Source organism: Hyla sarda, chromosome 3, assembly GCF_029499605.1.
Source record: "Hyla sarda isolate aHylSar1 chromosome 3, aHylSar1.hap1, whole genome shotgun sequence".
NCBI lineage: Eukaryota > Metazoa > Chordata > Amphibia > Anura > Hylidae > Hyla > Hyla sarda.
Genome location: NC_079191.1, coordinates 429674219 through 429694146, shown reverse-complemented (window position 1 = coordinate 429694146; position 19928 = coordinate 429674219). Strand labels below are relative to the sequence as shown.

Genomic DNA, 19928 nt, shown 5'->3' with positions numbered 1-19928 from the left:
GCAACTACGCCACGTGATCTCTCAACAACCCGTTTATTTTTACCTGACATTCCAGTCACGTGACTAATCGCATTCCACGCATCGCTTTCCGGTCACGTGACGCCGACGTCACTCAAAAAAAAAAAAAAAAAAAAGAAAAGAAATGAAAAAAAAAAAAAAGAGAGAAACTACAGCTCCCGGCGTGCAGCGCGGACAGGCCGGGTCACGTGTCCAAGGTGACGGGCGCGGCGCCGGGATTGGTGATTTCTGAAAGGTCGGGCTCAGGCGGCGGCGGTAAGAAAGATGGAGGCCGCTCTCTTTATCTTCTCCCTCATTGACTGCTGCGCCCTCATCTTCCTGGCGGTGTACTTCGTATCCTTTATGTATGCTGTGTGTATGTATGGGGCTTCTGGGGGTTGTAGTGCCGCCTGAGGGGCGTATGATGTCATTCTGAAGGGTGCTTGCTGGCAGTAATGGGGTTAATGCGAGTTGTCACTATATTGGGGGAGATTGATCAAAACCTGTCCTGAGGAAACGTTGCCCATAGCAACCAATCAGATCGTTTCTTTCACTTTTCACAGGCCTCTTTAAAATGAAAGAAGCGATCTGATTGGTTGCTATGGGCAACTGGGCAACTTTCCTCTGCACAGGTTTTGCTAAATCTCTCCCCTATGTTTGAACTTGTATGGGTTAACCCCTTAAGGACCAGGGTTTTTTCAATTTTTGTACTTTTGTTTTTTCCTCCTTACCTTTTAAAAAAAAAATCATAACTCTTTTAAATTTTCCACCTAAAAATCCATATGAGGGCTTGTTTTTTGCGCCTCTAATTCTACTTTGTAATGACATCAGTCATTTTACCCAAAAATATACGACGAAACGGAGAAAAAAAATAATTGTGCGACAAAATTGAAAGAAAAACGCCATTTTGTAACTTTTGGGGGCTTCTATTTCTACACAGTACATTTTTCGGTTAAAATGACACCTTATCATTATTCTGTAGGTCCATACGATTAAAATGATATCCTACTTATATAGGTTTGATTTTGTCGCACTTCTGGAAAAAATCATAACTTCATGCAGGAAAATTAATACGTTTAAAATTGTCATCTTCTGACCCCCATAACTTTTTTATTTTTCCGTGTATGGACCAGTATGAGGGCTCATTTTTTGCACCGGTGATATGAAGTTTTTAGCGGTACCATGTTTGTATTAGTCAGACTTTTTTAAAGCTTTTTATTAATTTTTTCATTATATAAAAATTGATAGCATATTTTTTTTATTTTGGACTTTGGAATTTTGTGCGGTTTATTTAACAATATATTTTTATACTTCGGACATTTCCGCACGCGGCGATACAACTTATTTTTATTTACAGTTTTATTATATTTTTTTAAATGGGAAAAGGGAGGGTGATTCTTACTTTTATTAGGGAAGGGGTTAAATGATCTTTCTGAACTTTGTATTTTTTTTTTTTTATTTTCACTTTTTATTTTTGCATTGTTATAGCTCTCATAGGGATCGGACAAACAGTAGGAAGGTAGGCACCTTCCTTGTGTCCTCCAGCTGTTTAGGACGCCGCGATTTCGCTGCAGAGGTCCCGAACAGCCCACTGAGCTAGCCGAGGGTAGTTTACTTTCACTTTAGACACGGCGATAAACTTTGAACGCAGTGTCTAAAGGGTTAATAACGTGCGGCACCGCGACTGTAGAAAGGGAGTGGACAGGTACGCCCTGTGTCCTTAACGGGTTAATTAACCCCAGGGGTGTGGAAATTTTGTAAAAAAAAAAAAAAAAAAATATATATATATATATATATATATATATATATATATATATATATATATATAGTAATAAGTTTAAAAGAAACACATTAACCCCTCCATGTTGGCCTTGCACCCCACCCACCTCTATCAGGTGTGTATATAAGGTGTCTTGGATGTTCCAGATCCTGCCATGCTTACTGAACTGTTCACACAGAGGCATATTCACAGTGTAGGGTCCGTCCCAATGAGGCCACCTTATCGCGGTGGGACGGTCCAAGCTATTTGACCGCCGGCGGAGACAAATTTGCGAGCTAAGTGCCTCACTATCTCATAGTTTCACATTTGCATCTATTACACCATAGCTGTACAGCTCTCCATGTTTCATCTGTATCTTTGTGCTGGCAGTGTGCTGCTGTATTCTTCTGTTGCTGTGTGTATATATATATATATATATATATATATATATATATATATATATATATATATACATTTTTTATTTTTTTTTACACTTTATTAGTCCCTTGGAGGACTTTTAGGAGGAATCATTAGATTCCTCATACAGATCAATAGAGTTCTATTGATCTGTGTGCGCTGCGATCCATTTCTAGAGCCTCCGGCTACCTCTATAGTGGATCGCCCCCCTGCGATCGCACTGCGGGGGGGGGGCGATCCACCTCACTAGCCCACAAGGGAGAATTCATATGTCTCTTTAGACGCGGTTGTCAGCTTTGACAGCGGCGATCTTAAGGGTTAATAGCCAGCCGAGGCGATCGCCGCGTGCTGGCTATTAGCGGCGGCCCCCGGCTATTGAGAACAGCCGGGGGCTGCAGAGTATGGAGCGGGCATGAGTTGGGAGCCCGCTCCGTACTCCGCTGTGAGGTGCACCGCCGTGCTTATCGGGGGCTTTCAGGTCCGGCTCTGCTTGCCCGAAGCAGGGCTAAGGACCTGAAATATTCACCTGCCCGGTGCCTGGAACTACATGTCCCGGGTGTCGGGCGATAGCAATTCTACATCCCTGTAACCCTATTTTCCCTCAAGCTGTGTCTTCCCCAGTTGCCGCAAAACTACAACTCTCATCGTGCCCTGACAGCCAAAGGCTGTCAGGGCATGATGAGGGTTGTAGTTTTGCAACACCTTAAAGGGGTATTCCAGGAAAAACTTTTTTCTATATATCAACTGGCTCCAGAAAGTTAAACAGATTTGTAAATTGCTTCTATTAAAAAAAAATCTTAATCCTTCCAATAATTATCAGCTCAGTTGAGTTGTTCTTTTCTGTCCGGCAACAGTGCTCTCTGCTGACATCTCTGCTTGTCTCTGGAACTGCACAGAGTAGAAGAGGTTTGCTATGGGGGATTTGCTTCTAAACTGGGCGGTTCCCGAGACACGTGTCATCAGAGAGCACTTAGACAGAAAAGAACAACTCAACTTCAGCAGCTCATAAGTGCTAAAAGGATTAAGATTTTTTTTTAACAAAAGTAATTTACAAATCTGTTTAACTTTCTGGAGCCAGTTGATATATTAAAAAAAAAAGTTTTTTTCCTGGATAACCCCTTTATGAACCCCTGGTTGGGGAACATTGGGTTAACCCAGTAAGGCCACATCAAATTTTTTATTTTTGCGTTTTCGTTTTTTCCTCCTCGCCTTCTTAGAGCCAGAACGCTTTTAATTGTCCACCTACCGACTCGTATGACGCTCGTCTTTTGCGCCACCGATTGTACTTTGTAATGACATAGCTCATTTTATCACAAACCACAAAAAAAAGTGAGGCGTAATTGTAAAAAAACAAAAAAAAGTGATTCTGCTAATTTTCTAGGCAATTCGCTATACTACACCACACAGGACAGATCCTCTATACTACACCACACGGGAGAGATCCCCTATACTACACCACACAGGACAGATCCTCTATACTACACCACACAGGACAGATCCTCTATACTACACCACACAGGAGAGATCCTCTATACTACACCACACAGGACAGATCCTCTATACTACACCACACGGGAGAGATCCCCTATACTACACCACACAGGAGAGATCCTGTATACTACACCACACAGGAGAGATCCCCTATACTACACCACACGGGAGAGATCCTGTATACTACACCACACAGGAGAGATCCTCTATACTACACCACACAGGAGAGATCCTCTATACTACACCACACAGGAGAGATCCTCTATACTACACCACACAGGAGAGATCCCCTATACTACACCACACAGGAGAGATCCTCTATACTACACCACACAGGAGAGATCCTCTATACTACACCACACAGGAGAGATCCTCTATACTACACCACACAGGAGAGATCCCCTATACTACACCACACAGGAGAGATCCTCTATACTACACCACACAGGAGAGATCCTCTATACTACACCACACAGGACAGATCCTCTATACTACACCACACAGGACAGATCCTCTATACTACACCACACAGGAGAGATCTTCTATACTACACCACACAGGACAGATCCTCTATACTACACCACACAGGACAGATCCTCTATACTACACCACACAGGACACATCCTCTATACTACACCACACAGGACACATCCTCTATACTACACCACACAGGAGAGATCCCCTATACTACACCACACAGGAGAGATCCTCTATACTACACCACACAGGAGAGATCCTCTATACTACACCACACAGGAGAGATCCTCTATACTACACCACACAGGAGAGATCCTCTATACTACACCACACGGGAGAGATCCCCTATACTACACCACACAGGAGAGATCCTCTATACTACACCACACAGGAGAGATCCTCTATACTACACCACACAGGAGAGATCCTCTATATTACACCACACAGGAGAGATCCTCTATACTACACCACACAGGAGAGATCCTCTATACTACACCACACGGGAGAGATCCTCTATACTACACCACACAGGACAGATCCTCTATACTCCACCACACAGGAGAGATCCTCTATACTCCACCACACAGGAGAGATCCTCTATACTACACCACACAGGAGAGATCCCCTATACTACACCACACAGGACAGATCCTCTATACTACACCACACAGGAGAGATCCCCTATACTACATCACACAGGACAGATCCTCTATACTACATCACACAGGACACATCCTCTATACTACATCACACAGGACAGATCCTCTATACTACACCACACAGGAGAGATCCTCTATACTACACCACACGGGAGAGATCCTCTATACTACACTACACGGGAGAGATCCTCTATACTACACCACACAGGAGAGATCCTCTATACTACACCACACAGGAGAGATCCTCTATACTACACCACACAGGACAGATCCTCTATACTACACCACACAGGAGAGATCCTCTATACTACACCACACAGGAGAGATCCTCTATACTACACCACACAGGAGAGATCCTCTATACTACACCCCACAGGACAGATATTGGGGAATCACATAAATGAAATAACTTTGATTCTGAATCAGTGATGTGGATTACTGGATGTCTAAATGTATTTAAAATGTCCTAAGTTATGAATGGGCATCTATATTTCTATTGTATGCATGACTGTGCAGTGTAAGACGCCTCTGCTGTGTGTCGTGTATAATAGACTGTACTTTGTACTGAGGTTGCAGTCATCTCCATGATATACAGTATTATCCTTATCGCTGGGTCACAGATCATCACCCTCTCAGATTTAGAATGTGACTACATCAATGCCCGGTCCTGCTGCTCCAAGCTAAATAAGGTTTGTATTATTGTTTTACTGCAGTTCTTCTTATTCTTACTGCAATATGTGTCACATATATTCTTAGGGAAATACTAGAGACTGTATGACACTGTGACCCCACCAGCAGAATAGTGAGTACAGCTCTGATAACTCAGGATCAGTAGAGGATAAGTAATGTAATGTATGTACACAGTGACCTGACCAGCAGAATAGTGAGTACAGCTCTGGAGTATAATACAGGATATAACTCAGGATCAGTACAGGATAAGTAATGTAATGTATGTACACAGTGACCCCACCAGCAGAATAGTGAGTACAGCTCTGGAGTATAATACAGGATATAACTCAGGATCAGTACAGGATAAGTAATGTAATGTATGTACACAGTGACCTCACCAGCAGAATAGTGAGTACAGCTCTGGAGTATAATACAGGATATGAATCAGGATCAGTACAGGATCAGTAATGTAATGTATATACACAGTGACCTCACCAGCAGAATAGTGAGTTCAGCTCTGGAGTATAATACAGGATATAACTCAGGATCAGTACAGGATAAGTAATGTAATGTATGTACACAGTGACCTCACCAGCAGAATAGTGAGTACAGCTCAGGAGTATAATACAGGATATAACTCAGGATCAGTACAGGATAAGTAATACAATGTATGTACACAGTGACCTCACCAGCAGAATAGTGAGTACAGCTCTGGAGTATAATACATGATATAACTCAGGATCAGTACAGGATAAGTAATGTAATGTATGTACACAGTGACCTCACCAGCAGAATAGTGAGTACAGCTCTGGAGTATAATACAGGATATAACTCAGGATCAGTACAGGATAAGTAATGTAATGTATGTACACAGTGACCTCACCAGCAGAATAGTGAGTACAGCTCTGGAGTATAATACAGGATATAACTCAGGATCAGTACAGGATAAGTAATGTAATGTATGTACACAGTGACCCCACCAGCAGAATAGTGAGTACAGCTCTGGAGTATAATACAGTATATAACTCAGGATCAGTACAGGATAAGTAATGTAATGTATATACACTGTGACCTCACCAGCAGAATAGTGAGTACAGCTCTGGAGTATAATACAGGATATAACTCAGGATCAGTACAGGATAAGTAATATAATGTATGTACACAGTGATCTCACCAGCAGAATAGTGAGTACAGCTCTGGAGTATAATACAGGATATAACTCGGGATCAGTACAGGATAAGTAATGTAATGTATGTACACAGTGACCTCACCAGCAGAATAGTGAGTACAGCTCTGGAGTATAATACAGGATATGAATCAGGATCAGTACAGGATAAGTAATGTAATGTATGTACACAGTGACCCCACCAGCAGAATAGTGAGTACAGCTCTGGAGTATAATACAGGATATAACTCAGGATCAGTACAGGATAAGTAATGTAATGTATGTACACAGTGACCTCACCAGCAGAATAGTGAGTACAGCTCTGGAGTATAATACAGGATATAACTCAGGATCAGTACAGGATAAGTAATGTAATGTATGTACACAGTGACCTCACCAGCAGAATAGTGAGTACAGCTCTGGAGTATAATACTGATTGTAATTTATAAGGTCAGTATAATTAATGTTTAGATTTTTCGCATGCATCAGACTTTACTCAGCTTTTTTATGAGAGCTGAGTAAAGACTATTATATTGCAAGAACTTGTTTTGTAGCATAACACATTAGACATCAGTTACCTAGGACAGGTTTTGGCACCAGAAGTTCGGATACAATATTTTATTTAATATTATTTGTTAAAAAGTTCTGTGGTTTTCCTGAATACTATCCTGGATTTCAATATCTCCGCTTGCTGTCAGTCACTCAATAGAAACCTTCACTGTTTACTTACACAGGATGAAAATCCGTCCTGGTCATGTGATGACATGGTCTGTTACTGTAAAGATATCAGAGCCGGAACATGAGTAGGAAGCCATTGACTTAAAACAATGATGTGTCCTATTAAAGGGGTACTCCGGTGGAAAGCAATTTTTTTTTATTTTATTTTTTTTTAATAAATCAACTGGTGCCAAAAAGTTAAACAGGTTTGTAAATTTCTGCTATTTAAAAATCCTAATCCTTCCAGTACTTTTCAGCTGCTGCATGCTCCAGAGGAAGTTGTGTAGCTCTTTCCAGTCTGACCAGAGTGCTCTCTGCTGACACCTCTGTCCGTGTCAGGAACTGTTCAGTGCAGAATGACATAGTACTGAGGAAAGGCTTAAATATTTACTTTTATTAGACCAGTTAAAATGTCCTATTGGACCAATAGAAATATTGTATATTAACAGCAATGTGAAAAATATATGTTCAATTAAAGGGGTACTCCGGTGGAAAACTTATTTTTTTTAAATCAACTGGTGCCAGAAAGTTAAACAGATTTGTAAATTACTTCTATTAAAAAAATCTTAATCCTTCCAGTACTTATTAGGGGCTGTATAATACAGAGGAAATGCTTTTGCTTATTGGATTTCTCTTGTCACGACCACAGTGCTCTCTGCTGACCTCTGCTGTCCATTTTAGGAACTATACAGAGCAGGAGAAAATCCCCATAGCAAACATATGCTGCTCTGGACAGTTCCTAAAATGGACAGCAGAGGTCGGCAGAGAGCACTGTGGTCGTGACAAGAGAAATCCAAAAATCAAAAGAATTTCCTCTGTAGTATTCAGCAGCTAATAAGTACTGGAAGGATTAACATTTTTAATAGAAGTAATTTACAAATCTGTAACTTTCTGGTGCCAGTTGATTTAAAAAAAAAAAAAAAAAAAAAAATTTTTTCCACAGGAGTACCCCTTTAAATTATCATGTATAACAAGGTAAGGTAGTCAGGGCAGGCGGTGGGACCAATGTTCAAGGGGCAGATAATAGGCAATGAATGGCGAGATGATCCAGCACTTAAAGAAACTGCAGCTTTATTGATAAATCCTCTTAAAAACAGCATGGAACAACTTCACAAAGTCTGTCATAACTTGATGCGTTTCGAGCGCATGCGCTCGAAACGCATCAAGATATGTCAGACTTTGTGAAGTTGTTCCATACTGTTTTTAAGAAGGATTTACCAATAAAGCTGCAGTTTCTTTGAAGGGGTTATCCAGGGAAAAAAAATGGTTTTTCATATATCAACTGGCTCCAGAAAGTTAAACAGATTTGTAAATTACTTCTATTAAAAAAATGTTAATCCTTTCAGTACTTATGAGCTGCAGAAGTTGAGTTGTTCTTTTCTGTCTAAGTGCTCTCTGATGACACCTGTCTTGGGAACTGTCCAGAGTAGAAGCAAATCCCCATAGCAAACCAGTTCCCGAGACAAGCAGAGATGTCAGCAGAGAGCACTGTTGTCAGACAGAAAAGAGCAACTCCACTTCAGCAGCTGATAATTATTGGAAGGATTAAATAGAGATGAGCGAACTTACAGTAAATTCGATTCCTCTCGAACTTCTCGGCTCGGTAGTTGATGACTTTTCCTGCATAAATTCAGTTCAGCCTTCAGGTGCTCCCGTGGGCTGGAAAAGGTGGATACAGTTCTAGGAAAGAGTCTCTTAGGACTGTATCCACCTTTTCCGGAGCACCGGAAAGCTGAACAAATTCATGCAGGAAAAGTCATCAACTGCCGAGCGGAGAAGTTCGTGACGAATCGAATTTACTGTAAGTTCGCTCATCTCTAGGATTAAACATTTTTAATAGATGTAATAAATAAATAAAATAAATAAAAAATGAAAAGAAAATAAATAAATTAAAAAGAAATGAAAAAAATTAAAAAAAATTGAAGAAAAAAAAGTTTTTTCCTGGAATACCCCTTTTAAGTGCTGGATCATCTCTTCCTTCATTGCCTATTATCTGCCCCACCACCTGCCCTGACTACCTTACCTTGTTATACATGATCATTTAATTGAACATACCGTATTTATCGGGGTATACCACGCACCGGCCTATAACATGCACCCTCATTTTACCAAGGATATTTGGGTAAAAAAAGTTTTTTACCCAAATATCCATGGTAAAATGAGGGTGCGTGTGTGCGCGTGTATACCCCGATACACCCCCAGGAAAGGCAGGGGGAGAGAGGCCGTCGCTGCCCGCTTCTCTCCCCCTGCCTTTCCTGGGGTCTAGAGCCCTGCTGCCGGCCCTTCTCTCCCCCTGGCTATCTGCGCCGCTGCCCGTTCTGTCCCCCTGACTATCGGTACCGGCGCCCCATTGCCAGGGGGAGAGAAGCGGTGCCGACAGCCAGGGGGAGAGAAGGGGCAGCGGCACCCATTGCCGGCGCCGCTGCCCCGTTGCCTCCCCCGATCCCCGGTGGCATAATTACCTGGGTCAGGTCCGCGCTGTTGCAGGCCTCCGGCGTGCGTCCCCTGCGTCGTTGCTATGCACGGCGCGGCGCACTGACGTCATGCGCCGCGCTGTGCAGCGCATAGCAACGACGCAGGGGACGCACACCGGAGGCCTGCAACAGCGCGGACCTGACCCAGGTAATTATGCCACCGGGGATCGGGGGAGGCAACGGGGCAGCGGTGCCGGCAATGGGTGCCGCTGCCCCTTCTCTCCCCCTGGCTGTCGGCGCCGGCAATGGGGCGTCGGTACCGATAGTCAGGGGGACAGAACGGGCAGCGCCGCCGATAGCCAGGGGGAGAGAAGGGGCAGCAGGACTCTAGACCCCAGGAAAGGCAGGGGGAGAGAAGCGGGCAGCGATGGCCTCTCTCCCCCTGCCTTTCCTGGGGGTGTATCGGCGTATAACACGCACATAGACTTTAGGCTAAAAATTTTAGCCTAAAAAGTGCGTGTTATACGCCAATAAATACGGTATATTTTTCACATTGCTGTCAATATACAATATTTCTATTGGTCCAATAGGACATTTTAACTGGTCTAAGTAAATTTTTAAGCCTTCCCTCAGTACTATGTCGTTCTGATTTTGATGCGAGGAACCAGGTACAGCACCCCAATACTAATTTCTGTTTTTGGAACTATTGAGAGCAGGAACAAATCCCCATAGCAAATCTCTCCTGCTCTGTACAGTCCCTGACATGGACAGAAGTGTCAGCAGAGAGCACTGTGGTCAGACTGGAAAGAACTGCACAACTTCCTGTGGAGCATACAGCAGCTGTTAAGTACTGGAAGAATTAAGATTTTTATATAGAAGTCATTTACAAATATGTTTTAACTTTCTGGTACCAGTTGATTAGAAAACAAAATGTTTTACCACCGGAGTACCCCTTTTAAAGATAAAGAAACATCATGTATTGTGTTAGAACACTGGTGTCCAATCTGTGGCTGCTGTCACAAAACTACAACACTTATCAGAGGTTGAGTTGTTCTTTTCTGTCTGACCACAGTTCTCTCTGCTGACACCTCTGTCCATGTCAGGAACTGTCCAGAGTAGGAGCAAATCCTCATAGCAAACCTCTCCTGCTCTGGACAGTTCCCAAGACAGACAGAGGTGTCAGCAGAGAGCACTGTGGTCGGACTGGAAAGAACTTCTCAACTTCAGCAGCTGATAAGTACTGGGAGGATTAAGATTTTTTAATAGAAGTAATTTACAAATCTGTTTAACTTTCTGGCACTAGTTGATATGAAAAAAAGTTTTTCACCGGAGTACCCTTTTAATATAAATCTTGTGTCCTGGCAGTGGGTGGTGCCGGAGCTCGTGGGTCACACGTTGGTGTCGGTATTAATGCTCGTGTCCTTGCACTGGTTCATCTTCCTTCTGAATCTCCCTGTAGCGGTGTGGAACATCTACCGGTAAGTACACACTACTATAATTCCACATCTATCGTATATGAAATATAATAATAATAATAATAATAATAACTTTATAGTCCGGGATCACACTAGTTCTTTACATGACTATACACTGCTTCTCTTCATACAGCCATGTGGATTTTTTACAGCCCCCATGATATTAATTATAATATACAATACATTTTTATTTTTTTTATTTGCTTTTATTTTTATTTATTTTATTTTTATATTTTATTTTATTTGAGTTATTTTATTTACTTTATTTGATTTTAATTTATTTGCTTGTTATTTTTTATTTTATTTTTATTTTATTTTATTTTTATATTTGCTTATTTTATTTTTGAGTTATTTTATTTATTTACTTTGATTTAAATGTATTTGCCTATTTAATTTATTTTTATTTGATTTATTTGATTTTTATATTTGCTTTTATATTTATTTGAATTATTTGATTTATTTACTTATTTACTTATTTTTTTATTTGATTTATTTACTCATTTTGTTTTATATTAATTTATTAGCTTATTTCATTTTTAATTGACTTATTTACTTATTTTATTTATTTTAATTAATTATGCAGGTTCATCATGGTGCCAAGTGGAAATCTGGGAGTCTTTGATCCAACTGAGATCCACAACCGGGGGCAACTAAAGTCGCACATGAAAGAGGCCATGATAAAGCTGGGGTTCCATCTACTGTGCTTCTTCATTTACCTGTACAGGTCAGTGCTCGATGGGCGATGAGTCTGCAGTAGGATTCACCAAATCAAAGTTGTAGTGGATCAGCTATTGATTTCCTATCTGAGGCGCATATGGCCATTGCTATGAGTATGGGGTAATAGACAAAAAAAAGAATGGACCAGTGTTTCCCAAGCAGGGTGCCTCCAGCTGTTGCAAAACTACAACTCCCAGCATTTTTTTTTCAGGATTAGTTGAAGCGCTGTCCCGCACAGAGAGCAGGAAGCTGCATACAGAGCCTTAGCTGATTGTTTTATAGCGTTTATTACCTAGATCTACGGCGGTAGAATAAAGTAGGGATCGACCGATTATCGGTTTGGCTGATATTATCAGCCGATAATCATGATTTTGGACATTATCGGTATCGGCAATTACCTTGCCGATATTGCCCCGCCCCCCAGCCAGAGACGACCGTCACCGCCGCTGCCCCATTGCCTCCCCCCATCCTCTGCCCACATACCGCCACCACCCCATTGCCTCCCCCCATCCTCTGCCCACATACCGCCACCACCCCATTGCCTCCCCCCATCCTCTGCCCACATACCACAGCCGCTGCCCCATTGCCTCCCCCCCCATCCTCTGCCCACATGCCGCTGCCCCATTGCCTCCCCCCATCCTCTGCCCCATTGCCTCCCCTCATCCTCTGGCCACATGCCGCTGCCCCATCGCCTCCCCCCTCCATCCTCTGGCCACATGCCGCCTTCCCAGCCAGGTGAACAATACCAAGGGACGAACTTTCAGGGTTGATGGGAATCAGCGGCGCTCACCAGGAGTAGACAAGTCAGGTAGGTAATAGAAGAATTTATTTTCAAATAATGCAACGCGTTTCACGCCTGATGAAGCCGCGCAAGTGCGGTGAAACGCGTTGCATTATTTGAAAATAAATTCTTCTTTTACCTACCTGACGTGTCTACTCCTGGTGAGCGCCGCTGATTCCCATCAACCCTGGAAGTTCATCCCTTGGTATTGAATAGATAGAGCGGCCTCAGGAGCTAATTCCACTATATATTTGGTGAGTGTCGGCTCTTTCATACGGAATTCAGTGCGATCTCGGCAGTTTAACCCGCTGTGTGCCACGGTCCATAGGGATCCTGGTATGCAGAGAATTAACTGACTGGTGCTGCACCTGTCATAGGTCTGATCAGCACCTCCATGCCATGGCAGATAGTCCTCTAAGGGTATGTTCAGACGAGCGGATGCACAGCGTATTTTATGCTGCAGATCCACCGCCAAAGGACCCCTACAGGGTGCCTCAGATGTGCCTACTCGGAGCGGCAATATGCGATGTGCCAGGCAATATGCGACACTGCGATGTGTGAGCCACTAGTTCAGGGAGCGGCCGCGTCTGCAGTGCGTCTGCTCGTAGCAGCGTATTGTACCTCCGAGCAGGCACATCTGAGGCATCCTGTAGGGGGCATATTTGCAGCGTAAAATGCACTGTGGATCCTTTGGTGTGAACATACACTTATTAGCCTCCTAAGGGTATTTTTCAAACAAAAACATGAAAAAAATAATTAAATTGGCCAGCTTTTTCTTCTGAGCTGCTTTGCATATTCCCCTACCCAGAATGCCTGCGGAGTGCTAAATGGCCTAACCTGAATCTCCGTTACACCTCAAGAGGTGTCCTCTCCCTGAGGAAAGTACTGACCCCTTTTAAAGCCTCAGGCCTCTCACCACAGCCAAGCCAGATCACCCTGCTCTGTACTGACGAGGGGCAAAAACCCCGAAACAGCTGTCTGCAGATGGGTCGAAACTTCCCTTTTGGGGAGTAGTCTGGCTTGGCATATATCCTGTTCAGCTTTTTATATTCCTTAACAGGAGCTAAGCTGATACCAGGGAACACTACCTGAAAAGGTTGTGTAATGAGCTGCTTTACATATTCCCCTACCCAGAATGCCTGCGGAGTGCTAAATGGCCTAACCTGAATCTCCGTTACACCTGAAGAGGTGTCCTCTCCCTGAGGAAAGTACTGACCCCTTTTAAAGCCTCAGGCCTCTCACCACAGCCAAGCCAGATCACCCTGCTCTGTACTGACGAGGGGCAAAAACCCCGAAACAGCTGTCTGCAGATGGGTCAAAACTTCCCTTTTGGGGAGTAGTCTGGCTTGGCATATATCCCGTTCAGCTTTTTATATTCCTTAACAGGAGCTAAGCTGATACCAGGGAACACTACCTGAAAAGGTTGTGTAATGAGCTGCTTTGTATATATATCTTGTGTCCTGATATTATATTATATTATATTACATTACATTACATTACATTATATATATATATTATATATTATATATATATTATATATATAAAATATATATATATATATATATATATATATATATATATATATATATATATATATATATATATATTTATATTATATATATATATATTTATATTATATATATATTTATATTATATATATATATATTTATATTATATATATATATATTTATATTATATATATATATATTTATATTATATATATATATATTTATATTATATATATATATATATTTATATTATATATATATATATATTTATATTATATATATATATATATTTATATTATATATATATATATATTTATATTATATATATATATATATTTATATTATATATATATATATATATTTATATTATATATATATATATATATTTATATTATATATATATATATATATATATTTATATTATATATATATATATATTTATATTATATATATATATATATATATTTATATTATATATATATATATATATATTTATATTATATATATATATATATATATATTTATATTATATATATATATATATATATATATTTATATTTTATATATATATATATATATATATATATATATATATTATATATATATATATATATATATATATAATATAATATAATATAATATAATATAATATAATATAATATAATATAATATAATATTTTTTTTTTTTTAGTCTAGACCAAAAAATGTTCAAACTACATTATTGAACCCACACGGTAAATTAAGAAAAAAATCAAATGCAAATCTCGTCTTTTATTTACATCACAGAAGAAAATGTAATTTAAGTGTTGAAAAGGTCCTTCAACACTAAAATGATACTGATAAGGAAAAAAAAACTACAGGCGACTGCGCAAAAAATTACCCATTTTACAGCTCCAGAAATGAAAAAGTTGAAAATGTTTTTATAGGGGACAGAATATGACGATACAAAGAATTTTCATGTAAGTTTCACAATTTCAAAAGGTAGTAAAACTAAAAAATAATTCGATAAACTGTCACTGTAATGTACAGCAGAATACAGAGAACCTGTCAGTATTACTGAAAAAAGCAGAAAAAGAAAAAAGCATTCCTTGAAAGTTGGATTATTTTTTTTTCCCAGTTTTCGCGCAAATTTTAAATTTTGTTTCTGTTTTGCAGTATATTTTAATGTTAAGTGGAGGCTGCTTTAGGCTGGGTTCACACTACAAAATTCCCGAGCACAATTCCACTTTTCGGATTCTACTGCATAGTTTCCACCACGCAATCTCAGTGAAGATGGGAGGGGGAGGGTCATCAATACTTGGGCAGAGGAAAAGTTGCTGAGTTGCCCATAGCAACCAATCAGATCGCTTTCATTTTTGAAAAGGCCTCTGAAAAAAAAGTGATCTGACTAGTTGCTATGGGCAACTGTCAACTTTTTCTCCAGCAAAGGTCTTACCCCTTAAAGGGGTATTCTGGCCAAAGACTAGGATAGGATAGGGGATAAGATGTCTGATCACGGGGGGCCATCTGCTGGGACCCCCACGACCTCCGTGCATCCGTCGCGTTCTATGCAGGGCTGCTGCTCCAATCTCGGAAACCTGTCACGCCCCCTCCCATAGACGTGAATGGAGGGGGTGTGGCATGATGTCACAAAGGGCGGGGTGTGACATCACGTCTCTAGTCCCCCGAAACAGAGGTTTCTGAGACTGGAGCAGCAGCCCTGCATAGAATGATAGTGCTGCACGGAGATCGCGGGGGGGATAAAAGTAGCGGCCGGACCCCCGTGATCAGACATCTTATCCCCTATCCTTTGTATATTAGGGGTATTCCAGGAAAAAAAAAGGTTTTGGTATATCAACCAACTCCAGAAAGTTAAACAGATTTGTAAATTACTTCTATTAAAATTTTTTAACCCTCCTAATAATTATTAGCTGCTGAAGTTGAGTTTTCTTTTATCTGGCAACAGTGCTCTCTGCTGACATCTCTGCTTGTCTCGGGAACTGCACAAAGTAGAAGAGGTTTGCTATGGGGATTTGCATTTACTGCTTGGACAGTTCCCGAGACAGGTGTCATCAGAGAGCACTTAGACAGAAAATAACTCCGCTTCAGCAGCTCATAAGTACTGAAAGGATTAAGATTTTTTTTTTTTAATAGAAGTAATTTACAAATCTGTTTAACTTTCTAGAGCCAGTTGACATAAAAAAAAAAAAAAAATTAAATTAAAAATAACCCTTTTTAACCCCTTAAGGCCGCAGGACATAAATGTACGTCCTGGTGAGGTGGTACTTAACGCACCAGGACGTACATTTACGTCCTGTGCATAACCGCGGGCATCGGAGCGATGCCCGTGTCATGCGCTGCTGATCGCAGCCAGGGACCCGCCAGCAATGGCCGACGCCCGCGATCTCACGGGCGTCCGCCATTAACCCCTCAGGTGCCGGGATCAATACAGATCCCGGCATCTGCGGCAGTGCGCGATTTGAATGAACGATCGGATCGCCCGCAGCGCTGCTGCAGGGATCCCATCATTCAGAACGCTGCACAGAGGTCCCCTCACCTTCCTCCTTCCGGCTCCCGGCGTCTCCTGCTCTGGTCTGAGATCGAGCAGACCAGAGCAGGAGATGACCGATAACGCTGATCTGTTCTATGTCCTATACATAGAACAGATCAGTATTAGCAATCATGGTATTGCTATGAATAGTCCCCTATGGGGACTATTCAAGTGTAAAAACAAAAAAAAAAAAAAAAAAAAAAATTTAAAAAAAATAAAGGGAAAAATCCCCTCCCCCAATAAAAAAGTAAAACGTCCGTTTTTTCCTATTTTACCCCCAAAAAGCGTAAAAAATTAATTTAATAGACATATTTGGCATCGCCGCGTGCGTAATTGTCCGAACTATTAAAATAAAATGTTAATGATCCCGTATGTCCAAAATTGCTACTTTTTTAATACATTTTATTTTAAAAAAATTCTAAAAAATGTATTAAGTTTTTTAGATGCAAATGTGGTATCAAAAAAAAGTACAGATCATGGCACACAAAATGAGCCCCCATACCGCCGCTTATACGGAAAAATAAAAGTTAGAGGTCATCAAAATAAAGGGATTATAAACGTACTAATTTGGTTAAAAAGTTAGATTTTTTTTTTTTTTTTTTAACGCAACAATAATAGAAAAGTACGTAATAATGGGTATCATTTTAATCGTAATGACCCTCAGAATAAAGAACACATGTCATTTTTACCGTAAATTGTACAGCGTGAAAACGAAACCTTCCAAAATTAGCAAAATTGCGTTTTTCTTTTTAATTTCCCCACAAAAATAGTGTTTTTTGGTTGCGTCATACATTTTATGATATAATGAGTGATGTCATTACAAAGGACAACTGGTCACGCAAAAAACAAGCCCTCATACTAGTCTGTGGATGAAAATATAAAAGTTATGATTTTTAGAAGGCGAGGAGGAAAAAACGAAAACGTAAAAATGAAATTGTCTGAGTTCTTAAGGCCAAAATGGGCTGCGTCCTTAAGGGGTTAAAGCTGTAAATGTATAAGCCAGAGCCTGCATGTGTGACCGGATGAAGCGATTCTTTTTCACTCTTTTTGTGTTCTTTCTCTTTCCAGTATGATTTTGGCCCTAATAAACAACTGAGATCACTTGACACAGAAAACGGCAGCGGACCATTTGAAGGCGGAAGGAGCCAGAACGAACAAGAAAAGGCGATGTCGTACACGGTGACGTGCAGAGTATTTTTTTTCCCCCTTTTTTTCATATTGGAACTCCATATTTTTTTGCTGTATTTTTTAACATAAATATTTAAAAGAAAAAAAAAAAAAAAAAAAAAAGAAGAAACAAAAAGAAAATTTACTGTTGTTGTTTTCTCGGGGGGTCGGCTTAGGATGTGACAACTGAAGGGGCCTCGTGTACAAAAAGGAGTTAAGAGGAAGAAAAAAAAAGTAGCCAATCAGAGCGCAGCTTCCACTGATCTGAGAAAACGAAAGACGTGATCTGACTGGTTGCTCTGGACGTGCGCTCGTTTTTCTTCTTACTCATGATGGCTTCTTCCATCTCCCAGATCTTCGCTCTCTGTTTTTTGCCATTTTAATCTAAAGCACTGAAATACATGAATGAAGCACCAGCATCCGGAAGGTTCTCTTGTTAGGTTGCACTAACTGGGGAAGTGAGATTCGGGACCTAGAGATGTTTACACACTTTTATACCAACCTGTGGCTCTCCAGCTTATGCAGAATTGCAACTCCCAGCATGCCCTGGCAGTTTTAAATTGCTAAATTACGAGCTGGAGGGCCACAGGTTGGACGGTGGAAGGTTGGTAAAGCAATAGAACAATGCTGCACTTTGTAAACCCTTCTTTCTTTGGAGCGGATATTGTCTGTGTAGATTTCAGGGTTATTAAAGGGGTACTCCGCTGCTGAGCGTTTAGAACTAACTGTTCCGAACGCTGGAGCCAGGAGCTTGTGACGCCATAGCCCCGCCCCTCAATGCAAGTCTATGGGAGGGGGCGTGACAGTCGTCACGCCCCCCTCCCATAGACTTGCATTGAGGGGGCGGGGCATGATGTCATGAGAGGGCGAGCTCCCGGCTCCAGCGTTCGGAACAATTTGTTCCAAATGCTGAGCCAGTGGAGTACCCCTTTAAGGTGAATTTGTACTGTCGTGATCCAAGTCGGGTCTTACTTGCTTTCCATTAAAGATGATCTGTCAATGGATCCTGCCCTTCAGTGTGTTGAGTGATAAATAACTTCTGAGCCCATTATGAGTTGCCATGCATGCACAGTGTACTCGCACACATCCCGGCTCCCCCTGCTCCCTGCGCTAGGCCGCGAGCAGCCGCGATGTGCGAGTATACTGCGCATGCACGCGGCGACTCGCACATCGTAGTGTGTCCGCTTGTAGTGATGTATTGCCGCTCCGAGCAGACACATCTAAAGGTACCCTGTATAGTGGTCCTTAGACGCCTGATCCGCAACGTAAAATACGCTGTGGATCCGCTCGTCTGAACGTACCCTTATTGTCCAAAGCTGTACTCACTATTCTGCTGGTGGACTCAAACTATATATATTTCACCAGCAGGATTAGATTCTCCTGAGTTAAATCCTGTATTATACCCCAGAGCTGTACTCACTATTCTGCAGGTGAGGTCACTGTGTACATTACATTACTTATCCTGTACTGATCCTGAGTTATATCCTGTATTATACTCCAGAGCTGTACTCACTATTCTGCTGGTGAGGTCACTGTGTACATACATTACATTACTTATCCTGTACTGATCCTGAGTTATATCCTGTATTATACTCCAGAGCTGTACTCACTATTCTGCTGGTGAGGCCACTGTGTACATACATTACATTACTTATCCTGAGTTATATCCTGTATTATACTCCAGAGCTGTACTCACTATTCTGCTGGTGGGGTCACTGTGTACATACATTACTTATCCTGTACTGATCCTGAGTTATATCCTGTATTATACTCCAGAGCTGTACTCACTATTCTGCTGGTGAGGCCACTGTGTACATACATTACATTACTTATCCTGTACTGATCCTGAGTTATATCCTGTATTATACTCCAGAGCTGTACTCACTATTCTGCTGGTGGGGTCACTGTGTACATACATTACTTATCCTGTACTGATCCTGAGTTATATCCTGTATTATACTCCAGAGCTGTACTCACTATTCTGC

The 19928-nt window shown here is 41.1% G+C and overlaps 1 protein-coding gene across 1 annotated transcript; it reads left to right on the top strand.

Moving 5' to 3' along the window:
* Positions 1-137: 137 nt before the first annotated feature.
* Positions 138-18952, top strand: CNIH4 (cornichon family AMPA receptor auxiliary protein 4). Its single transcript, XM_056568465.1, has 5 exons — positions 138-351; positions 5421-5489; positions 11131-11243; positions 11824-11964; positions 17845-18952. The coding sequence occupies exons 1-5, from the start codon at positions 283-285 to the stop codon at positions 17870-17872; spliced, it is 420 nt and encodes a 139-aa protein (XP_056424440.1). The 5' UTR covers positions 138-282; the 3' UTR covers positions 17873-18952.
* Positions 18953-19928: the final 976 nt, after the last annotated feature.

What these genes read in the sequence shown, in the direction of transcription:
- CNIH4 (XM_056568465.1), top strand. Translation starts at nt 283, where the DNA reads ATGGAGGCCGCTCTCTTTATCTTCTCCCTCATTGACTGCTGCGCCCTC. An exon ending in GCGGTGTGGAACATCTACCG is followed by an intron (nt 11,244 to 11,823) that starts GTAAGTACACAC and finishes TTAATTATGCAG; the next exon opens with GTTCATCATGGTGCCAAGTG. An exon ending in TTCTTCATTTACCTGTACAG is followed by an intron (nt 11,965 to 17,844) that starts GTCAGTGCTCGA and finishes TTCTCTTTCCAG; the next exon opens with TATGATTTTGGCCCTAATAA.